The following is a 25,851-nucleotide window of genomic DNA, read 5'->3' as shown; positions in this document are numbered from 1 at the left end:
TAAACAGTCAAATTTTTTAACTCTTAAATATTAATGATTATATTATAGGGAACACTTAACCATAGTTCATCTGTATATGGTTATACAACAGTAAGAGGACAGTTTTTGTTTCTGACCTTTTTGAACAGGTAAAGGAACACATATTTGATAACATTTGTTACCAACAGGAATGTACACTGTTTGTTAACCTATTTTTAACCCAGTGTTATTTTGTTCCCAGATAAAGTGTCACATAACAGGGGACAGGGTTTATAATTTTGATATAAAAAGTGGTTAATATGCCACCTAAGGCTGTTGTTGTACTAATGCAAAAGTACATTAATAATGATTTATGATAGGCAAAAGTTTAAAAACTGTACTGTGCATTCTTATCTATATCTTAAGGTAAATAAAATTGAACTTAAAACCCAGACAGGGATCATTACAGTCACCTTTGTCTAGTATTGGTTTATATAATGTTTATGGCCACCTATTTAGAAATGGTATTTAACTGAGTTTTATTTGACATGGCCAGTAAAGATTTTATGCTCTACATTTTCAAAGAAAAAAAGCTGTTGCTGCACTGTTATGCTTTGACATGGCCATTGCCAATGCTGTTGCCATCCAAAAAACTTTAATGTTGGTCTTATAATTTGTTTTCTTGCTCAATGGATTGCATTCATACTTGGACACAATATATCTTTGGACAAGACACTGAACTTGACCTTCACTTATAAATGACTTTACCCTCAAGGTAAAATGTTTGAATTTTGCTGATTTTTGCAATAATTGGCTATGACTTTATTTATTAATTGATTGTCCTCATACTTGAGCAGACTACTTTAAGGACAATGTCTATACTTAAAGAATGTCAAACTCAGACCTTTACTCATAAATGACATTGACCTTGAAGGTCAAATTATTGAAATTCATAGTTATTTGCTATACATGGAATTGTAATTGGCTTCATACTGGACAATTAAGACTTTAAAGAAGATATAATTGAACATGACCTTGATTGACCTTGACACTACATCTCAAATAAGTGAATGTCACAACAATTGGCCATGTATTTGTTATTGATCAATGAATTTGTTTTATACTTGGGCAGAAGCATTTATTTATAAACATGAGTGACATGTAAAGTAATTAAAGAATGACATTGACCTTTAAATGACCTTGACTGTCAAGGCCAAATATGTAATTTAGGTTAGATTGTCATAACTTTATTTTATATTTACAAATTTGATTTATACTAACAGAAGAACACAGATGACAAAAAAGACAATTTTAATTATTCTTAAATGACAAAAAAAGTCACATTGACCTTTAATGTATCTTTACCATCTAAGTTAGGTTATTGAATTTACTTAAATTGTCATTACTTATTGTTTTATGGATTATTTATATAAAGATATGATTCATTCATGGACATAAGAACACTTTCGACAGAACTGACCCCCACTTGGCAGCAACTCTTGTTATACTTTCTGATGTAGGTCTATCCCAATCACTTGTGTGGAAAATCTTCTTAAAAGGTTTAAGACCCCAGCTCATTTAATTTTTACGCCCTCTTCCCTTTTTGGGTGTATTTTTGTTTTCGCTCAGTATCTAGAAAAAATATGATGGACAGCCTCTAAATCTTCATATGCTGGTTGTCATTATTTATCAGATGGATTGGCCTTATGTGCACTAAAGGTCATGGTCACAGTGACCTTGAACATGAAAACTTTGGCTTAATAACTAAGATCCATTTGTATCTTATTCATCAACATAAACTTTTGCCAAAACAGTGCCTCTGTCACTGTTAATTACTACTAATTATCAAGGTTGTGGAGGGCCTAGTCATGTCATATATGTAAAACTCAAAATGTTCTTTGTGATTGGCACTTTATTGACACAGTTTTACAATTGGCCATGCAGACTCCCAGACTGCAGTCACTGTGTCCTGTGTTATTGATGAATTAAGGAACAAATATTTTACAACTCGGGTGATAATAAATAGTTCATTTTACAGGCCAGTCATCAAAAACCAAGGATTCTGGTAAGCAGAGTGTATTTAAAAGCGCTTGTTTCTTCAGCAGTGTGAATAAAGTTGCAGTTTTGTGTCTATTTTTAGCATATCTATTTTTAGCATACCTATTTTAGCATATCTATTTTTAGCCAGAATTTATACAGCAGATGCAAATGGCTTGCTTTACAGTGGTGCTAATTTTCAGATGTGGACAAATTCCCGAACAAAGAGGTCAAATTATGTTTTTAGAAAAGAAAAAAACTGAATTGCACATGGTATTTTAACCAGACTTTATATGGGGAGTTTGTCCATATATTATGAGCTGAAGTTGTGCATTTTATATTACCATATTTTGAAGGTCTTGGACTTGTAATTATATATTATTTTGCTTTTTTGCATGGTTGATGATCTAGAAACTTTTATCAAGGAATTATTGCTATTATAAATTATTATCCACAGAGACAGGAAGCAGAAAAGACAGCAAATGAAATTTTATTTTTAGATAATGTGTCTTAAAATATTGGAGCTATCCCTCAAGGTTATGCAAATGCTTTGTTTTGTTTTCTTTTTAGCTCGACTATACGAAGTATATGGAGAGCTGTCCTACTCGCCCCGGCGTCGATGTCGGCGTCGGCGTCCGCGTCCAGATTTTAGATTAAAGTTTTGGTGCAGTAAAATATTTTTCACTATAACTTTGTCATTTCTTAAGGTATCAACTTCAAACTTCAAATATATGTTCCTTATCATCAACCACATCTTATGTGACAAGGTTCATAACTCTAGCACCAATATTTTTAGATTTATCTCCCCTTGAACTTAGAATTTTCCTTAAAAAATACTATTTTTTACTGTTACTTCTTTATTTCTTAAGGGATCAACCTCATACTTCAAATATATGTACCTTATCATCATCCCCATCTTATGTGACAAGGTTCATAACTCTAGCACCAATATTTTCAGATTTATCTCCCCTTGAACTTAGAATTTTCCTCAAAAAATGCTATTTCTTACTGTTTCTTCTTTATTTCTTAAGGGATCAACCTCATACTTCAAATATATTTACGTTATCATCATCCCCATCCTATGTGACAAGGTTCATAACTCTAGCACCAATATTTTCAGATTTATCTCCCTTTTAACTTAGAATTTTCCATAAAAAATATTATTTTTTACTGTTACTTATTTATTTCTAAAGGGATCAACTTCATACTTCAAATATATTTACGTTATCATCATCCACATCTTATGTTACAAGGTTCATAACTCTAGCACCAATATTGCAAGAATTATCTCCCCATAAACTTAGATTTTTTTACTAGAAAAATGTTATTTTTTATTATAACTTTTTTATTTTTAAAGGTATCTACCTCAAACTTCAAATACTTATTCCTTATCATCAATTACATTTTATGTGACAATGTTCATAACTCTTGAAGTAATATTTACAGATTTTTCTCTCTTTGAACTTAGGATTTTCTTTAAGAAATATAATAACTTCTTTACTTTTTAAGGTGTCTACTTCAAACTTCAAATATATATTTCTTATCATTACACAAATGTTGTGTGACAAGGTGCATAACTCTAGCATGACTATTTCAAGAATTATTCCCCTTGATCTTGGAATTTATGTTAACAAATGTTATTTTTTTACTATAACTTAATACATAATTATTATACATAATTGATTTTTCTTTCGTATTTTGTCCTCCTTACTGCGTCCAGTATTTTATTAGTCGAGCTTCGCTGTCTCCTGTGACAGCTCTTGTTTTTTTGAGGGTGGGGGGAGGGTTTGTGCACAAAAGGGCATCAGAAGTCTTGATGAAAAGTCAGCATTATGACCTTTGCAGTGTGCAGTGTTTCCTAACCAGCATATTAAAATATATTAGTTGTCACCAAAGACTGACTTTTTATTTTGTCATACTGAAAAATTTCTTATTTTAAAGTGTATATTATTAAAGCTATGCCGCTGCTGACTGCAGTTTACAAAATGTTTGTTTGAATATTTAAAATGAATACCTCCTAAATGCCTACATTAAAGAAATAAATATATTGGGATAATTTTTTTTGAGAGAATGGTCCATGCACAAAATCAATGCTTAAAGGTTAAAAACCAGTACTTACAAATAGCAGTATTTGTTCCAGAATTTTTTATACCCCCAAAAACGAAGTTTTGGGGGTATATAGGAGTCACCCGGTGGTCGGTTGGTCGGTCCAGACGTCCGTTGCATTTTCCTTGTCCGGGGCATAACTTGAAGACTAATGGTTGGAATTTTAATATAACTACATACAATGGTCAAGCACATTGAGAGTAAGTGCAGTGCACAAAAACCATAACTCTATCTTGACTAATTACAGAGTTATTGCCCTTTGTTACTTTTCCTTGCCCTTGTCCAGGGCATAACTTGAAAACTACTGGTTGGAATTAAAAACAACTTCATACAATTGTCAAACACAATAAGGGGAAGTGCAGTGCACAAGAACCATAACTCTATCTAAAGTAATTACAGAGTTATTGCCCTTTGTTACTTTTCCATTGCTTTTTTTGTGAAAGGCATAACTTGAAGACTAATGGTTGGAATTCAATATAACTTCATACAATGGTCAAGCACATTGAGAGGAAGTGCAGTGCACAAGAACCATAACTACATCTTGACTAATTACAGAGTTTTTGCCCTTTGTTACTTTTCCTTGTCCAGAGCATAACTTGAAAACTACTGTTTGGAATTCAATACAACTTCATACAGTTGTCAAGGACATTAAAAGGAAGTGCAGTGCACAAGAGCCATAACTCCATTTTAACAAAATACAGAGTTACTGCCCTTTGATACTTTTCTTTGTCCGGAGCATAACTTAAAACGTACTGGTTGGAATTCAAAACAACTTCATACAATGGTCAAGCACAATAAGAGGAAGTGCAGTGCACAAGAACTATAACTCCATCTTCAGTATTTATAGAGTTATTGCCCTTTGTTCCTTTTCCTTGTCTTTCTAGACTTATTACAGAGTAATTCAATAAAACGTCATCAATGGCCAACCACATTGAAAGGAAATGCAACATATAAGAACCACAACTTTCTTTAATTGCCCACAACTATAACTCTATATTTCAATTCTTTTATAAGGTATAATGTTACTAGTAACATCCTCATTTCGGAAGCTGTCTTGTGGGGTTTTAATCACATTTAGTGATAGTTTTAGTTTATTCTGTCCACATACATGTTTATTACATAACAAAGACATTGTATGTTTCACCTTATTCAAGAATCCACCATAACATTATGCAAAGAGCATTATTTTTCCATTTATGAATTTTACAAAATTATTTCATTGTTATAGCTGTATATCCTTCAAGAGAACATTAAAATTTAAATTTGATCAATGTCAGATATAACTTAAGCATCTTTTCCCTTTTCAAAGACTGGATGCAGTAAACTGGTTTGACTGTATGAATATAAATACAGTTAAATTGTGACAGTTGTAAAAAGGTGTTACTGATTGAGTGGTGTTATATAAACTAATGCAATGATAAATTTAACATACTAGGCTTGATGCATTCATGTTTGGTGTTGAAGTTGGGAATCATGTTTTAGATGTTTGTTTTTAGATGATATCACTTAAAGGGACTCCACTGAGGTTGTTTGTTTTTAGATGATATCACTTAAAGGGACTCCACTGAGGTTTTTTTTTTTTACATGACAAGACTGGAAAGACTTGTACCATTAATGAAAGTCGCAGGACTTATAACTTGAACTGCAAATTTCAAATCATTTGCACACTCGGTTGTTGTTTTTTTTTGCAGAATAATTATCTAGATTTAAATGATTGCATTTAGACACTTAACTCTAATGAGGTAAGAATCATAAAAAATATTTTTTAAATTTAAATCTGAGTATATTTGTATGTCTTATGAATATGTTTTTATACGCCCGTTTGAAAAATGGGACGTATTATGGGAACGCCCCTGGCGGGCGGGCGGTCGGGCGTATGGGCGGGCGGTGTCCAATTTTGTCCGGAGCATAATTATCTCCTACATGTATGGAGGGATTTTAATGAAACTTCATAGAAATGTTCACCACTATGAGGAGCAGTGTCGCGCACATGAACCAGGTCTCTAGGTCAAAGGTCAAGGTCACAGAGCTCATTGAAAAATGCTTGTCCGGAGCAAAACTTCCACATGTATAGAGGGATTTCAATATTACTTGGCACAAATGTTCACCATTGTGAGGCGGAGTGTCGCGCGCAAGATTCAGGTCCTTGCGGCCAAGGTCAAGGTCACACATAGAGGTCAAAGTTCAGATAAAAATATGAAGATTGGTATATGGACCATTTAGTCATCATTTATTGAGGGATTGTAACACAAATGGTCATTATCAAGACTATGGCTGTGATACATATAATTTAGGTCAATATATACAAGGTCAAGGTCACTAAAGATGATGAAATATCCAGATTTTGTCCGGAGCATATCTCCTACACGCATGGAGGGATTTTAATGAAATTTCATAGAAATGTTCACCATTATGAGCAGCCATGTCACGCACATGAACTAGGTCTCTAGGTCAAAGGTCAAGGTCACACTTAGAGCTCATTGAAAAACGCTTGTCCGGAGCAAAACTTCCACATGCATAGAGGGATTTCAATATAACTTGGCACAATCGTTACCATTGTGAGGCAGAGTGTCGCGCACAAAATTCAGGTCGCTGCAGCCAAGGTCAAGGTCACACATAGAGGTCAAAGTTTAGATAAAAATATGAAGATGTGTATAGGGACGATTTAATCATCATTTATTGAGGGATTGTAACACAAATGGTCATTATCATGACTTTGGCTGTGACACATGTACTTTAAGTCAATATATGCAAGGTCAAGGTCACTAAAGATGGTGAAATATCCAGATTTTGTCTGGAGCATATCTCCTACATGTATGGAAGAATTTTTATAATACTTTATGGAAATGTTCACCACCATGATATGTATTGCGCTGAGTGTCGCACGCAAAATTCAGATCCCTGCGACCAAAGTCAAGGTTACACATAGAGGTCAAAGTTCAGATAAAAATTTGAAGATGTGTATAGGGACCATTTAGTTATCATTTATTGATGGATTGTAGCACAAATGGTAACTATCATGACTACAGGTGTGACACATTTAATTTAGGTTAATATTTGCAAGGTCAAGGTCACTGGAGATGATTAAATATCCAGATGTTATCCGGAGCATATTTTCTACATGCATGGAGGAATTTTAATGTTACTTTATAGAATTGTTCACCACCATGAGACGTAGTGCCCTGCACATGAACCAAGTCTCTAGGTCAAAGGTGAAGGTCACAGTTAGAGCTCATAGGAAAACGCTTGTCTGGAGCAAAACTTCTACATGCATAGAGGGATTTCAATATGATTTGGCACAAATGTTCATCATTGTGAGGCTGAGTGCCGTGCATAAAATTCAGGTCCCTGCGACCAAGGTCAAGGTCACACATCCTGTGCATATCTTCCCTACTGATTTGTTTTAAGGTTCATTTAACAACACAGTGCCAAAAATTAAAACTTGCTTGCTAGATAACACTTATCCATAATGCCCCCATCTCCATCTAAAGCTTTTGTAAACGGGCGTATTTTGTGACTATGGCACCCTTGTTGTGCCCCCACATTAGTGGCGGGCATTTAGATTTACCCTTGTCCGTCCGTCCTTCCGTCCGTCCGTCCTTCCGTCCGTCCGTTCACTTTTGTGTCGCATGTAACTCAAAAAGTATTTGACCTAGAGTTTTGAAACTTTACAGGAATGTTGATCAGCATGTGTAGTTGTGCACCTGGGTATTTTCGTCTGGATATTTTTAGTATTTTCAGAGTTATTGCCCTTGACTTATTTAAATTTTGCAATTTTCAACTTGTGTCGCATGTAACTCAAAAAGTATTTGACCTAGAGTCATGAAACTTTACAGGAATGTTAATCAGCATGTGTAGTTGTGCACCTGGGTATTTTCGTCTGGATATTTTCATTATTTTCAGAGTTATTGCCCTTGACTTAGTAAAATTTTGCAATTTTCAACTTGTGTCGCACTTAACTCAAAAAGTATTTGACCTAGAGTCATGAAACTTTACAGGAATGTTGATCAGCATGTGTAGTTGTGCACCTGGGTATTTTCGTCTGGATATTTTTAGTATTTACAGAGTAATTGCCCATGACTTAGTAAAATTTTGCAATTTTCAACATGTGTCGCAGGTAACTCAAAAAGGATTTGACCTAGAGTCATGTAACTTTACAGGAATATTGATTAGCATGTGCAGTTGTGCACCAGGTATTTTCGTCTGGATTTATTTAGTATTTTTAGAGTTATTGCCCTTCACTTAGAAAATTTTTGCAATTTTTCAACTTGTGTCGCAAGTTTCTCAAAAAGGATTTGACATAGTCATTTAACCTTATAGGCAGGTTGCTCAGCATATTTTAGATTTGCACCTTGGGTTTTGCTTGTGGATTTATCCAGTATTTGTAGAGTAATTTCCCTTGACTTAGTAAAAAGATTGACAGAACAGTGGCGCGGTGGGGGCACCCGTGTCCTATGGACACAAAAAGGATTTGACATAGTCATTTAACCTTATAGGCAGGTTGCTCAGCATATTTTAGATTTGCACCTTGGGTTTTGCTTGTGGATTTATCCAGTATTTGTAGAGTTATTTCCCTTGACTTAGTAAAAAGATTGACAGAACAGTGGCGCGGTGGGGGCACCCGTGTCCTATGGACACATTTCTAGTTTATTATTATAACACCTGCAGTGCTGCTGAAATTAAGGAATGGACTTTTGAAAATTATTAACCTTTACCATGCTGGCAGCAACTGAATCTACCCAATCAGTGCACATCTGTGACATCTGAACATGGTCTGCAATATTTGCTATTCAGTCTGTACTTATTTTAGATTTTTCCCTAAATATGATGAGTTGTTTTGACCAGATAAAAATATAGACTAGTCCGCTCATGACATAAGGGGAAATGCCCATTAAGCATATGTGCTTTCTGATGCAGGGAAGGTGCACAATATATATATAATATACTGTTAATTATGTACAAGTTTAGTAAAGCTGCTTGTGCAAATATATAGCAACATCCAAGCACCAATATACAGAATGTAGTGTCTTGTCAGAATTGGAATTTAAGCTTATTTTATGTTTGCATTTTATAGAAAGAGTGATTATAATGTGTTATGTATTACTTTTATTATAGCAATGATATTAAATTTGTTTTTAGCTGAACATTTTCTTTTTATTATTATTTTATTCATTTTTTTGCTTTTAAACTGAATTTCTTTGACCTGCACCTTAAATTGTAGAATAAGAAATGTATCAAGAGTTAAATGTCTATAATGCTGTGATGTGATTAAAAATAAATTGCCTGTTATGATTATAATTAGTGATAACATCATGGGTTTTATTTAAGGTTGAATGAAAATCGAAATTAAAAACTAAATCCTGCTATGTGACATACAACATTTTTGAACTAATAAATAAGATTTGTTTTTAAAGGTAATCACGTTGATGAATTAAAATTTAAGTTTGTATAATTATGTAGTCATATGATACTTAAAGTGAACTTTTCACATAGTATACCATGGATGTTAATTATTTAAGAGGCCACATAGTTAGGGTCATCATCTTCAAGTTACTTGGCCCTCACTGCTGTGGGTTTGAATCCTGACAGGTATTTTGGATTCTTACATGACAGGACACTATCCAGCTAGCTTATGGAAGGTTGGTGGTTCTACTCAGGTACCATGCCCACTTGTGCCTGAAACCACCAGTAAAAAAAAAAAAAAGAAAAAAAAAGAAAGAAAATTGTAACTCTTTTAATACTTTTATCCCTAGTTGCTATATAATTAGTTGTTGTCTGATATTAGAAATTAACATTTATTCTTCAATGGGTGTATTATATTACACTATTTTTAAGTCTGAATCTAAAATTAAAATACAGTTAAAATCAGGATGCCATGTTTGTTTGTATTTGTAGGTATGCCACGGCCTGGTATGGGACCAGGGATGCCCCCGCCCCAGATGGGTATGGGAACACCGATGGATAGGAAAAGACAGAGTGATTCCAGAGCTGCCCAACATATGAAAGCGTTAGTTAACTATTATCATAATACAGTAATATAATTGGACCTGATCTGTAACTTGAATTTACAACTTTTCAATGTTGCTGTTATAATTTTATAATTTATAAAAATTATAAAATTTTAATAGACTGCACAGAAAAGCAGGCAGAAAAAAGTATATTGAAATGGATTTTCTACAAATGCAGTGATTTTTCCTGCAAAAAAACGTGCTTTTTCCCATACTGTTCGAAAGCATTACTCTCAAAGGATTCAGACTGTGTGTCATGTGTGATATATTTCTGATTTCATATAATACTGTACTTTCAAAATCGATTCGTTAAAAAAAATGAACGGACAGTTTGAAAATCAGTGAGACTTCAAGGAAGTTTGTAACCGCAAATACAATGTTTTCTTTGTAGTTGTTTATGCATATGGAGAAAATTCATTCACTGTTTAAATAAATAAAACATTTACATAAAACCTTCGTGCATCAGGGCTATTTTAAGATATTTCTGCTGCGCACTTTATTTAAGGTACACGTTGGTTTGACACCTTGTTTTATAATAGTGTAAATTGCTTTTTCTTGAAGTTTGTAGACTAAATTTTCTTAAACCATGTGTGCAACATGACAAAGTAGATTTTGGGATGTGTTTATAATGTTTTCTCCAGTGATTGCAATGTTAATGCAACCCATTTATTTACTGTTCTGTTATAAAAGCTACTGATTTTATCTTTCTTTTGATTATTGGTATGTAAAATGTTATGAGTAATCATTCTACATTTTAATATAATATTATTATTTTATTTAATATTTTATTCCAGGAAAAAGAAGAAAAAAATGGCAGACAAAATATTGCCCCAAAGGGTATTTTCTTTTTTTACCAAAACATAATCTAAATTTTAAATAAATTTGTATAGGACAAAAATATTACACATAAATATGCAAGCAACAAAAGTATGGGGGTTAATATATGAGGACCACAAGGAGTGTGCGTGTGTGTGTGTGGGGGGGGGGGGGGGTAAATATCAGTACCAAAAGCATTAGGATTAAATTAAGGACCAAAAGGATGATGTAACTTTGAATTTAGTAACGGCAATTTTCTTCTGATAAATTGTTATTATAAAGAATAATTAATGATTAAAGAAGTAAATTTTATGACACAAATTGATTTTTTAACAAATGAACAAATCAAATTTCCCTTCCTTTGAAATGTTAGCTATGAATGGTTCCAGGTTGTTAAGCATGATAGGAACCAGCCTTTATTTGTTTGTATTCACAGGTGAGGGATCTGGTACCCGAATCTCAAGCATACATGGATTTGCTGGCCTTTGAACGGAAACTTGATGCCACCATCACAAGAAAACGACTGGATATTCAGGAGGCCCTGAAAAGACCAATGAAGGTGCTTGTGTTTGGTTGTAATATTTGCTATTTATGATTTACCAGTGTTTAATGCCCTTTGACTGGCACAGCAGCAGAACAGCATATTTGTCTAAGTGCCAAGATTTTCTATATAAATGAATTTGGAGGAGCAAGTTTCCAACAGTCTCAAAGCAACACGCCCCGAGATTCATCCTAATTTTCATTAAACTTGACTATGTTTACTTGAACAAGTAAAGTTACATGAGGTAGATTTATGCACTTATGGTTCAACAGTGAATATGTGAAAATATTCAAAATATCTTTCAGTAAATGATAGCAACAGTAAGGTGATAAAAAACAGTAAATAATAGCTGGTTTGAGGAAAGGCAAGTACTCTCGATTTTTGTCCATAGCATATTTTTTACCTGCATGAAGCAATTTCTGTGTTTAATACAAAAGCTTATTACGATGAAGTGTCATGTGCTGAACCAGCTCACTAGGTCAAAGGTTACATTAAATTTTAGAGGTCAAAGGGAAACACTTGTATGAAGCATAACTTCTTGAAAAAATTGTGAGCCAGTGTGTTGTTTACAAAATTCAGGTCCTGTGGTCATTATCATGGTCACATGTAGAGGTCAAATGTCAGGGAGATTTCTATATAATAAAACCCAAACAAGACTTGAGTAGCCAGGAGAATATGGACTGTTTGAGCACTATGTTTGTCACTCAGTCAATGTATTTTTGTTTCCAGTAAATTTTAAGAAACATGCGTGTTGTGGAGGCATAACATGTAGTTCATAGAAACCATGTTAATATGATCATCTGTAAGATTTTGTGTGGTAATACTTGAATGATTTGTCATTCCAGCAAAAGAGAAAGTTACGTATCTTCATATCAAACACATTCTATCCGGCTAAACCTGCGGAGGGTGAGGAAGGTGAGGAATCTGTCCCCTCGTGGGAGCTTAGAGTCGAGGGCAGACTTCTTGAAGATGTTAGTGGTATTCTTTTATGGTTTAGAAAACTGTTGTTTTGTATTATTAGGAAAAAAAGAGAAATATGTTCCATTCTTTGAATGCAATGCAGTTTTTAACCAGGTTTTCAATTTTGAAAATCCTGGTTATTAGATTGGGGTATGGCGGGCGGATGGGCGGATGGGCGGCTGGGCGGATGGGCGGCTGGGCGGATGGGCGGGCGTCAAACGAAATTGTGTCCGCTCTGTAACTCTTCAACCCTTTGAAGAATTTTGATGAAACTTCAGACAAATGTTTACCACATCAAGATGACGTGCAGAACGCATGTTCCGCATGGCTGGCTCCAAGGTCAAGGTCACAGTGACATTAACATTGAAAATCCTGTCCGCTCTGTAACTCTTCAACCCTTTGAAGAATTTTGATGAAACTTCAGACAAATGTTTACCACATCCAGATGACGTGCAGAACGCATGTTCCGCATGGCTGGCTCCAAGGTCAAGGTCACAGTGACATTAACATTGAAAATCCTGTTTACATGATTTTAACTTCGGGCGTCAAACGAAATTGTGTCCGCTCTGTAACTCTTCAACCCTTTGAAGAATTTTGATGAAACTTCAGACAAATGTTTACCACATCAAGATGACGTGCAGAACGCATGTTCCGCATGGCTGGCTCCAAGGTCAAGGTCACAGTGACATTAACATTGAAAATCCTGTCCGCTCTGTAACTCTTCAACCCTTTGAAGAATTTTGATGAAACTTCAGACAAATGTTTTACCACATCAAGATGACGTGCAGAACGCATGTTCCGCATGGCTGGCTCCAAGGTCAAGGTCACAGTGACATTAACATTGAAAATCCTGTCCGCTCTGTAACTCTTCAACCCTTTGAAGAATTTTGATGAAACTTCAGACAAATGTTTACCACATCAAGATGACGTGCAGAACGCATGTTCCGCATGGCTGGCTCCAAGGTCAAGGTCACAGTGACATTAACATTGAAAATCCTGTCCGCTCTGTAACTCTTCAACCCTTTGAAGAATTTTGATGAAACTTCAGACAAATGTTTACCACATCAAGATGACGTGCAGAACGCATGTTCCGCATGGCTGGCTCCAAGGTCAAGGTCACAGTGACATTAACATTGAAAATCCTGTTTACATGATTTTAACTTGATTTGGCAGTCAAAGGTCATATCATCTTTGGAGGTAATTTAAAAAAGATATGATATATTATTTCATGTCTACTTTGTAACTTGTTTTTCATTATACAGAATTATCAATATAATTATAGTGAACAAATTCTTCTGTGCTGAACTCGTCCTACATTTCTCAACGGATTTTGTTCAAACTTTCACAGAAGCTTTGTCATCAAGCACCCTGGCACATATTGTCGGGGTTTTGTGATTGAATAGTTTTTGACCTAATTATGGCCCTTTGTTTTTTTCCTTATACATAATATTATAGTGAACACTTCTTCAGTGGCAATTCCTCCTACATTATTCATGTTTTACATTGCACATAGTTACATTGTTTGTTGCTTGTATTTGTATTTCAAATACAACATATTTATCTACAATGGTGATAATTGAAAACCTGGTTTCATGGCATTGCCATGTTTCTTGTTTATGTTTAAATGCCGAAATGAAATGAATAAATAGTCGTTTATTTTGACATCGTATAGTTTATTGTCATAACCCTTGGCAACATGATATTATTTTTACTTGGTCTCTTTTGTTGTTTAAACTTCTTGTATACTATTTGGTATACAGCATTTGCATGTAGTCCCATACTGTGGGATTCAATTTCAGGTCTGTCCTTCATCCACTTCCTATTTACTGATTTACTTAAATTTTCTACATTAATGGTGAATGATAGGAAATTTTAGTAACAGTTTTCTGAGCCACTAATCACAGACACTTGATATTTGGTATACAGCTGATACACATGGTCCCTTACTGTTGAATTCAATTTCATGTTTGTCCCTTATCCATTTCCTGTTAACTGACTAAAGTTAAATTGTTACCGATGTCTTATGTGGAAACTGAGAGAATCTATGGCTGACTAGATTCATATTAAAATAATTTAACTTAAATTTTCAAGATCAAGGATAAAATTTTGGGGAAAGAAATAAATTGAAACTGAAACAAAACATAAACAGGCTATGTGGTATATTCAAAGAAGAACAATTAATATTTTATTAAAGTTATATTTTGTATTTAATTTGGTATAAAATAAAACATTTTGTTTCAACTGACATTGTTCAGCACTTCCCAAGTAAATTTCAGCACTGTTATAATGTAACTTTAAAATATTAATTCTTCTTCTTTGGATATACATACTAGGCATACTGAACATGTATTGAGACTTGGGACACTTGTGGTCAATTTTGGGACAACTCTGTTTTTCTAGGTCAGTTGTCCTAGACAACACTATTCCAAAAAAAATGTAGAGCCCTGTTTAACAATGAGTTTTAACTGATCGGGGGGGGGGGGGAATGAAAAAGGAAAAAAAAAAGATCAAAGAAATAATTAAATTGTGTTTTCAGGCTGCCAGTGCCAAGCTTAGTGATGCAAATAAAACAAAGAGAAAATTTTCATCGTTCTTTAAGAGCCTTGTTATTGAATTAGACAAGGAGCTGTATGGACCTGACAACCATCTTGTTGAGGTAAGTTCACTGTATTATCATAGTTTACATATCTGACCTTTTAACCCTTAACTCTTACTATCTGTGGGCTTTTTACCTTGCTTAGGGCATTGAATTTTACCTTGCTTAGGGCATTGAATTTTACCTTTCTTAGGGCATTGAATTTTACCTTTCTTAGGGCATTGACTTTTACCTTGCTTAGGGCATTGAATTTTACCTTTCTTAGGGCATTGACTTTTACCTTGCTTAGGGCATTGAATTTTACCTTTCTTAGGGCATTGAATTTTACCTTGCTTAGGGCATTGAATTTTACCTTTCTTAGGGCATTGAATTTTACCTTTCTTAGGGCATTGACTTTTACCTTGCTTAGGGCATTGAATTTTACCTTTCTTAGGGCATTGAATTTTACCTTGCCTAGGGCATTGAATTTTACCTTGCTTAGAGCATTGATTTTTTTTAGTGTTGAGTAGCATTTCAGCTGACTTACAGAAGATTTCTTTATTATATACCTGAAATAATACATAGTAAGACATCCTTGCTGCTTTAGCATGTATGCTGAAGATTGGTTGCAATAGCCAGAGTTCTAGGTTGTATGCCTGAATTAATGTACAAAAGACATTCTTGCTGCTTTAGCATGTATGCTGAAGATTGGTTGCAATAGCCAGAGTTCTAGGTTGTATGCCTGAATTAATGTACAAAAGACATTCTTGCTGCTTTAGCATGTATGCTGAAGATTGGTTGCAGAAGCCAGAGTTTTTGGTTGTGAATTAATGTACAAAAGACATCCTTGCTGCTTTAGCATATATACTGAAGACTAGTTGCAGAAGCCAGAGTTTTTGGTTGTGAATTAATGTACAAAAGACTTCCATGCTGCTTTAGCATATATACTGAAGACTAGTTGCAGAAGCCAGAGTTTTTGGTTGTGAATTAATGTACAAAAGACTTCCTTGCTGCTTTAGCATATATACTGAAGACTAGTTGCAGAAGCCAGAGTTTTTGGTTGTGAATTAATGTACAAAAGACATCCTTGCTGCTTCAGCATGTATGCTGAAGATTGGTTGCAATAGCCAGAGTTCTAGGTTGTTTTGTTTTTTTCTAAAAAGAAATCATATGTACAGAATGACACCCTTTGATCTCATGAACATAAAATACAGAATAGTTATTATACCCAGATTTACTGTTTTTCCATCATCCATCATAACTTTATTAAATCTATATGACCTTTTCTGTGTCACTGTGCTTGAAAGTCAAACAACTAGGTTTTATAATTATTTATAGATCATAGGTAAAATCAAGGGCAGTAATGTGAAAATATATAAAATGTTTAGTGCTAAAAGGTTAAAAAAAAACTTGTTATTAGAGGCTGTTAAACATTTTGTCTATAAAACAAATGTTCTTGTTATTGGTGAATTTTCATTTTGGTTGATATGCTGTCCATCATTATTTTTTTATTGGCCGAAGTAAATTCCCTAAGAGCACTCTTTGTGTTTTGAGAATATTATAACGAAGAACTATTTGTCCTATTTAATGGTAAACGACTAGCAAATCTGTGTCAAAGTTTTAGCAAGTACAAAAAGGAGAATGTTTTAGAGCTTATCATTACAAAAAAATGTTAGTTTTCCATCAGGTATTTGTAATCTAATTGTTGATAAGTGCAGGTTAACTTGGGGAAAAAAGTTTTTGCTAACAAGGTGAAATCCTACTCTGAAAAATGCAAAACAGAATACTAGTTTATAAAAGCACTCTTTAATATGTACTCATCATTCCCTTTTTTTTTTAAACACAAGATTTATTAAATCTCTGCCACTTAAAGGGATATTCAGGCAAAATAATGATAAAAATGTTAAAATGACCTTATGTACTCAAATCAGGCTAAAATGGCATTTCTTAAAGTCCTAGTATGAATTTCTGAATAAATTCTATATATTTTGAGTTTGAAGAGTAAATATATCTATCTATATATGTTAAACGAAATTTAAACGCAAACAAAAAGTCAAAGTAGTTTTAAAAAATGTCATGTGACTTTAACAAACCTTGGAAGCTACAATAACAGATATCATGGATATTGTATGATTTAAACAAGTCTAAGTCATTCATTTGATTTGTTCTTAAACGTTCTTTTAGTTCACTGTGACAACTATTGTGAAATTTAAACGCTCTAACCTGACCCACGTGGGTCAAGTTAGGAAATCACTACTTTTTTCTTTATTAGGAGAAAAGTTGTGTTCCTTTGACAGCCTTGTGTATCTTTTTTGAGAACATTAATAGAATAATGAATGAAAAATTAAAAACTAAGAAATGAAAATTTTGCCTGTGGTTTCCTTTAATGCAGATATGAAATTTGAGGGCTGCTCGAGTCACAACCATGTTATCCTCTATGACACCTGTATAAAATGAATGAGAAAATAGACATTTATTCACCAGTTCTTTGTAAAGCTGGCACCTGGAGTGTGCTAGATAGCTGCTCTGTTATTTAACCAGTTCACAAATTGTCATATCAATACAGTGGTGATATAGATAGGAATGATTCTGTCTAACATGCTGAGATAATTAGTGAAGATTTTTTTTTAATCTGACTGTCCACACAAGGTAGGGCCTTTCCTATTTTGAGTTCATATACAAGTCACGGACCATAACTTGAAGACTAATGGTTGGAATTCAATTTAACTTCATACAATGGTCAAGCACATTGAGAGGAAGTGCAGTGCACAAAAACAATAACACCATTTGACAAATAACAAGGTTATTGCCCTTTGATACTTTTCCTTGTCAGGTGCATAACTTAAAAACTAATGTTTAGAATTCAATGAAACTTCATTTAATGGTCAAGTGCAATGAGAGGAAGTGCAATGCTCAAGAACCATAACTCTATCTAAAGTAATTACAGAGTTATTGCCCTTTGTTACTTTTACTTTTTCGGAGCATAACTTGAAAACTACTGGTTGGATTTCAAAACAACTTCATAAAATGGTCAAGCACAATAAGAGAAAGTGCATTGCATAAGAACCATTACCCCTTCTAAAGTAATTACAGAGTTATTGCCCTTTGTTTCTTTTCCATTGCTTTTTTTGTCTGGAGCATAACTTGAAAACTACGGGTTGGAAGTTAAAACAACTTCATACAATGGTCAGGCACAATAAGAGGAAGTGCAGTGCACAAGAACCAAAACTCCATCTTGACTAATTACAAAATTATTGTCCTTTGTGACTTTTACTTGTCAGGAGCATAATTTGAAAACTACTAGTTGGAATTCAATACAACTTCATACAATCGTCAAGCACATTAAGAGGAAGTGCAGTGCACAAAACAATAACACCATTTGACAAATAACAGAGTTATTGCCCTTTGATACTTTTCCTTGTCAGGTGCATAACTTAAAAACTAATGTTTAGAATTCAATGAAACTTCATTCAATGGTCAAGTGCAATGAGAGGAAATGCAGTGCTCAAGAAGCGTAACTCTTTTTGGACTTTTTACACAGAATTCAATGAAACTTCATCAATGGTCAACCACATTGAAGGAAATGCAACGTACAAGAACCACAACTATCTTTAATTGCCCACAACCATAACTCTATTTCTGTTTTTTTGCAAGGTATTCTGTTACTAGTACCTTCCTCATTTCCAAAGCAGTCTTGCGGGGATATTAATCACATTTAGTGATAGTTCTAGTTTTTTCAACATTAATGGTCAATGGTACAAATTTTTATAACATCACTGCCTCATGATATTTGGTTTACAAATGCAACCCGGCCATTTCTGTCTTTGACCCATTTTTCACAGAATAATTATTCTGGAAAAATGGAGTTAATTACTGGAAATTTTGCACACTAGGTATATCAATTGGAACATTAATCTCGACAAAATTATTTCCAGTTTGTCATGTCAAAAAACCTCAGTGGAGACCCTGTTAAAGCTATATATATGATGGTTGAACGATATTACAGACACAAGTTACGTTACTTGGATCACACATGGGGACGATATCTTTTGCAAATATAGCATTTTAATGTGACATAATACTGGTGCATTTGTGAACGAAGTCTTACTTCCTTAAACTTGTATTGAATCTGGTTCAAGGAGAATAAAATCGGACATTTGTTGGTTGGTTTATAAAGTTATATGAGAACAGCAAAGTCGTTTATCAACCAGGAAAAAAAGAATGATGCAATAGTCACTATTTATAGAATTTTGTTTGACCTAGATTAGGCTAGATATTACAATATTCTATATTTTGCTACGAGGTGCATTAAAAATAGTTCTTTTTTTGCTTTTTTTAGTCGTTGAAAGGGAAATGAAATTATGGGTATTTAAATATTTTTTCTTTACAAAAAGCTTTCTTTGTATAAAATTTTATATTGTACGTTTTATTCTGACTTTAGAACTAAAGTAAATCCAGTAATGTCCGCTTATTTCAGTCTTGTCATTTATCTGGTGCAAGAATGAGGGATAAGTATAAGCAATTCCCAATAACGATTATAATATTATGTCTCAATTCTATTGATTTGTACTGTTATAGATTTATGAATGAACGTAGACTATAATACAGTAACTGTTGTTTACTCTTTAATTTGATATTAAATATATCCTAATCTGTGGGTATATTAAGATTAAGGTTTAAATATTGGAAGAATTAAGTAACTTTAAATTATAATGGCTTCACTTTGAACTGTGCTTTTAGCATTGTTATAGCATTAGATTTGGTGAATACAGGATGGACAGGTAGGCAGCTTGGCATAAACAGCTTTTTGTGTCCAACTTTGTATCAATGCATAATATCATATGTTTTTTTTTATCTTTTAATGCATTTTTCAAATCATTTTGCCTAACTTTGTTCCCTTTCATCTTGAATAAATGATGTTAAATATGTTAGCAAATATTTGATGTTTGCCTAATTTTAGAAACTTAATTATCATTATTATAATGATAAGCTTATCCATGTGTTTAAGTCTGTTTTACAATCAGTATTCAGTCAGACCCGAGTTTAGCCTAACTCTACTTAAAGTTATTATTCTTGAATAAGTGTTATTTAACCTAAAGTGGCTGAGTAGGTCAAAAAGAAATTTGTTTATATTCAAAGCTACCTGTCCTGCATAGAACACGACTATAATACATAATTGAAGGACAAAGTCAAGAAACTTTTGTAAAGCAATGAATTATTGTTTTCTACTGATAATTAAACTCAGTCAGCTGAAAATAGTATTTTATTTATAAACCTTTGACCTACTAGGAGCTCAGTGCTTTGATGAACTTTTGAAAAGGCTTTATGACCCATAATACTTGGAAGTATTTGCAATAAATATAACTGTGCTTGTATTTTTAAAAATTCGGTTAATAGGTTACTACTGTAAAAGTACATATTATCCACTTGAACTTAAAAACATAATATTGATGAAAAAAATAAATACACATGTAGTTATGAAATTTAACTTATACTTTGATTATTTTAGGTTAATTATACATGTTATTGGGGAAAAAATGCCTTCATTCAAATTGTATTTGTAAGTCCAGCATTAAATGTATTAACTAGATCTCTTGGTTTATAGTGATATAATTAAATAAAAAAATTGTCTATTTCCTAAAGAAGACAAAATATATATCTACTCTAATGAAACTTGCTTTAAACATGGAATTTGTTCGGAAGTATTCAGTTTGGCACTGTTTTAGTACATTTTATGATTTTCTATACAGATTGATATATATATAATAAAGAAATGTTCTGTTTTTTTTTTTTTCAAGTGTCATGCTTATGTAACTAACCTTATTTTCATTGTGTAGGTCAATTTTTTAGCGCCTATTTTTAGAAATGAATAATACAGTAGAACGTTGTCTCGTAGTAAATCGGGCGGGACCTTGACTTTGGAAATTTCACCCGCCAGTTCATGCTCATAATGTACGAGTATGAAGAATATCAGTCATATGCATAGTGATTTTTCGCTTCTATCTAGAACATTATTGCTATGTCACGTGTATGTCTTTAATCTATTACAAATATTAATCGTATTTTACAAATTTAGTTGTAATTTTTTGTTTGGAAATTGTGTCTGGAAATTGTCGTGTTATAAAAATTTGATGTTAGCAAGCTTTTGTTACTTGAGTCTGCACAAACGAATTTTTTTATTATTTGAATATTTGAAATAATGCCCATTAGATGCTTTAATAACAATTTGTGTATTTTTGCCCGGGTTGCACTGGTGCAAATCTGGGTTATAGTATGGTGAATGTCGGGCGGCGGGCAGGCGGGGAAAATATTTTTGTAACAGTTTTCTTAGCAACTACTTATCACATCCTCTTGATATTTGGCATACAGCATAGACACATGGTCCCATACTGTGGGATTTGATTTCAGGTCTGTCTCTCATCCACTTCCTGTTTATCCACTTAGTTAAATTAGTTAAGTTTTTCGACATTAATGGTCAATGGTAGGAAATTTTCGTAACAGTTTTCTCAGCAATTACTTATCTCAGCCTCTTGATATTTGGCATACAGCATTGACACATAGTCCCATACCATGGGATTTGATTTAAGGTGTGTAGCTGATCCACTTCCTGTTTACCAACTTAATTAAATTTTCGACATTAATGGGTCAATGGTAAATTTTTTTCGTAACATCAAAGCCTCATGATATTTGGTGTACAAAAGCAACCCGGCCTTTTCTGTCTTTGACCATTTTTTGTGTCGCCTCTACGGAGTAGTGGCGACAAATAGGGATCACTTCTCCGTCGTCTGTCTGTCTGTCCGTCCGTCTGTCACAAAACTTGTCCGAACGACCCCTCATAAACTACTGGTGCAATTTCATCCAAACTTTACAGGAATGATCAGTATCAAGTCTAGTTGTACATATTGTCAGCATTTTCCGGTTCAATGATTTTTGTCAGAGTTATGGCCCTTTAATAATTTTTAATTTTAAAGTTTGTCCGGACTATTTCTCTTATACCACTAATGCAATTTCAATGAAACTTTACAGGATTGATCTGTAGCTCAAGTCCTTGAGCATATTGCAAGGGTTTTCCGGTTGAATGATTTTTGGCTGAGTTATGGCCCTTTGATAAAAAGGAGTTTTCTTCTGTGTGTTGCCAGATACGCAATAGCTTGTCCGGACTACTCCTCATAAACTACTGGTGCAATTTCATCCAAACTTTACAGGAATGATCATTACCAAGTCTAGTTGTGCATATTGTCAGCATTTTCCGGTTCAATGATTTTTGTCAGAGTTATGGCCCTTTAATAATTTTTATTTTTAAAGTTTGTCCGGACTAGTTCTCTTATACCACTTATGCAATTTCAATGAAACTTTACAGGATTGATCTGTAGCTCAGGTCCTTGCGCATATTGCACGGGTTTTCCGGTTGAATGATTTTTGGCTGAGTTATGGCCCTTTGATAAAAAGGTGTTTTCTTTCTGTGTGTTGCCAAATACGCAAAAGCTTGTCCGGACTACTCCTCATAAGCTACTGGTGCAATTTTATCCAAACTTTACATGATTGATCAGTACTTAGTCTAGTTGTGCACTGTCCGTCTGTCTGTCCGTCTGTCACAAAATTTGTCCCAACATGAAATTGGCCATTATGAGGCGACACATGTGATTACTGATAGCTCTTGTTTAGAACTTAAATTTGTAACTTTCAAATAAGAATGTTGTCTTGACCCTTGTCACTTTAAAAGAAACATTTTACTGCCTCGCCCCATGTTAATGTTTGCATAATAACTTGACCTTTGCACTCTTGTAAAACAGTCAAGAGCATTTATAGTCTCCTTGAAAAAGACAACATATAGAGGTTACTTTGTCGGCTGGCGTCGTTGTCGGCAGCATCCCCTAAGACTTGACCGGAGCATAACTCAGTCACTATAAGACGGATTGACTCCAAACTTGGTATGCATGCTTCTTTCAATGACTTGAAGTGCAGTGCACAAGAATCGATACACTTCTTAATTTTTGAGTTATTGCCCATTGTTAATTTTCTTAATTTATTTTTTCCAGGCCATTTCTCCTAAACTATAAAAGCTATGGACTTGAAACTTCACAGGATGATAGATCTTATTAAAAAGAAGTGCAGTGCACAAAAACTGGTACTCTGCACTTCTTATTTTTGAGTTATTGCCCTTTGTTTTTCATATTTCATTCATGTCCGAGCCATTTCTCCCAAACTATAAAAGTTATGGACATGAAACTTCATAGGATGATAGATCTCATTGAGAAAATGTGCATTGCACAAAGAAAACGGTACTCTGTACTTCATGATTTTAGAGTTATTGCCCTCTGTTAATTATTATACTTTATTTTTGTCCGGGCAAATTCTCCTACAAAATAAAAGCTATTCAAGCTATATCAATCCTGATGTAACATTGTTACAATCAGTTCCAATGCCACTAAAGTTCATTGTAGGAGTAGTTATTGCAAATAACCTTTATTAAAGAAGAAAATGCCTAAGTGACAGCTATACTGTTCACAAGGCGACACATCCAACTCGCAGAGTTCTAGTTTTCCAAAAGTATTATCTGACATTATTACTTACATACATTGCTTAATCAAGAAAGAGCAAGAAATAAATAATTATGATGAACACTGAAATGCAGACTGAAGTTGACTTTGTTTTATTCAGTGGCATCGTACGCAGAACACCCAGGAGACGGATGGTTTTCAGGTGAAAAGACCGGGCGACCAGAATGTACGCTGTACCGTTCTTCTGATGCTGGATTATCAGGTATTGTCATCTATTTGAGCCGCCCCATGACAAAACCAACATAATGTGTTTGCGACCAGCATGGATCCAGACCAGCTGGATGCGCAGTCTGATCAAGATCCATGCTGTTCGCTTACAAACTCTATAACAAGTAGAGAAACTGATAGGGAACAGCATGGATTCTGATCAGTCTGCGCAGATGCGCAGGCTGGTCTGGATCCATGCTGGTCGCAAACCCATTATGTTGGTTTTGTCATGGCGCGACTCAATTTTATTCTTTGATATTTTGTGTATCCATCATAAACTCACTTCATGAATAAATTTAAATACAGAAAAGTAGGAATGGAACTATGCAGTCAAACCAGTCAAACCGGTATGTTAACACATGTAGTAATATTTTGATTCAGAAAACCGTTATTACATTTGCAGTATATATTGCAATACAGTAAACCCATCATATATCCTGTCAAAAATCTTTACAACTAATAATCTTACTAAATACAAAATAGAAAATTATAAACTTCATTTAGATAATGTAATAAGCACGGTACTGGAATGCGAGCAGTTCCCGTACAGAAGCAGTACCCGTATTTTTCATTTAAACGCTTGATTTTTACATGCATTCTTCAAAAATTCATATCAAATCAAGCAGATACATAAACGAGACAAAATCTTAGTGTCAGTTCGGCAGTACGTATAAAAAGTCTCATTTTAAATCACTTTCACCTGTGCGTTGTCAAAACGTGACCGTGTTTTATCTGGGGGATTCCGTCCTTGTGCGCATGCACTAAAATACCTACACGTGAGGCATGCTAAAGGGTTTTCCACTAATACCACCTGTTTACAGATAAGAAGGCAATATGATGAAAACTTGTTTAATTATCAGAATTTTGACCAATATTACTATATAAAATAATTTTATGGCTTTGATGCGTAAAATATCATGCATACAAGCATGCCATTGCATGTGAATGCGTTGGGGGTAACGGTACCGAGTAATAGATACACGCGTTTAGTCTACTTTCTATTTTCTGAACTACGTCTATTTATCTCTTAGAAAATGGTCTGTTCAACAATTATAAATGAAAAATAGGTCCAATATAATAAAATTGTATAATTATAATGGGTTAAATGTTATGTACGGGAACTACTTCTCTTCATACAAAATAATGGATAATTTCGGTACCCCATATGAGGCCTCATAACTATGGGTTATTCTATGTTTAGAACATGATGGAATTTCCATGATTTGTGTGACGAGCCGAATATTGATGTGTAACATTCAAATTTTGGTGAGTGAGCGTAATAAAAAATAATGTTTAAGTAACTACGATTTTTGTACGGGAACTGCTCGCATGCCAGTATACCTGTAACAACAAATAAAAAGAGCAAGATTGTTTTAAGAAACAGTTAAATGTAGCTTCAGTTTGAAATGGTGTAGCACCTTTAATATAGTATCATAGTATGTGTAAATGTATAGTGTTTTACGTTATAAATGTTGCCCTATTACCTAGTTTGATTTGTAAACAAACAGGATGACATTAGTACAGTAAGTCAGTATGACTAAAAAGTTTATTGACCTTAACCATTTTGCTATGGTAAAAGTCCATATTTCCCACAGGAGAGTGACCATGTTGATATTTTTATGTGCCTCTTTCATTGATTTGCATATTTACGGTGTGAACATCTGGGACACCAAGTTTATCTCAGTTTGATAAAAAAATTATAAATATTCATTATATTCGACTTTTTTGTACTTTCATTTGTCCTTACTGTGTCCCATTCTATTTTAGTTGAGTGTGCTGTCCCAATTTATGTTCATATCAAAATACTGTATGAAATCTTACGCAAAAAGTGATATATTAATACTAATCATAACAAAATTGTTCCTGTTATGAAAGTAAAGAAGAAAAAAAACAACTTAATGAGGTCATTGACCTGATGTATTTAAATGGAAGATAACAAGTCAAAAACATGATGTTATTCATATGTCTAATAAAAGTAAGAGCATTAAATCTTAAAAAAGAAAATCAATAAAAAATACATTTGTAAAAATGGATAAATATACAGGATTAAGGTGAAACATTAGTGCATCAAGCAGGTAGACC

General features: G+C 33.9%; 1 protein-coding gene across 1 annotated transcript in view; it reads left to right on the top strand.

Annotated features, from left to right (window-relative positions):
• The first annotated feature begins 1,999 nt into the window (after window positions 1-1,999).
• The window catches only part of LOC132752677 (SWI/SNF-related matrix-associated actin-dependent regulator of chromatin subfamily D member 1-like), a 40,920-nt gene continuing 17,068 nt past the window's right edge, over window positions 2,000-25,851 (top strand). The window contains exons 1-7 of the mRNA XM_060743041.1: window positions 2,000-2,023; window positions 9,997-10,108; window positions 10,904-10,946; window positions 11,362-11,484; window positions 12,312-12,437; window positions 14,963-15,082; window positions 23,663-23,764. Coding sequence (XP_060599024.1) covers window positions 9,999-10,108; window positions 10,904-10,946; window positions 11,362-11,484; window positions 12,312-12,437; window positions 14,963-15,082; window positions 23,663-23,764 — 624 coding nt within the window. The 5' untranslated portion in view covers window positions 2,000-2,023; window positions 9,997-9,998. The remainder of the gene's footprint in view (window positions 2,024-9,996; window positions 10,109-10,903; window positions 10,947-11,361; window positions 11,485-12,311; window positions 12,438-14,962; window positions 15,083-23,662; window positions 23,765-25,851) is intronic.

This window comes from Ruditapes philippinarum, unplaced genomic scaffold, assembly GCF_026571515.1.
Source record: "Ruditapes philippinarum isolate M1 unplaced genomic scaffold, ASM2657151v2 ctg1109_1_1_1_1, whole genome shotgun sequence".
Classification (NCBI taxonomy): domain Eukaryota; kingdom Metazoa; phylum Mollusca; class Bivalvia; order Venerida; family Veneridae; genus Ruditapes; species Ruditapes philippinarum.
This window is presented reverse-complemented; position numbering and strand designations above follow the sequence as displayed.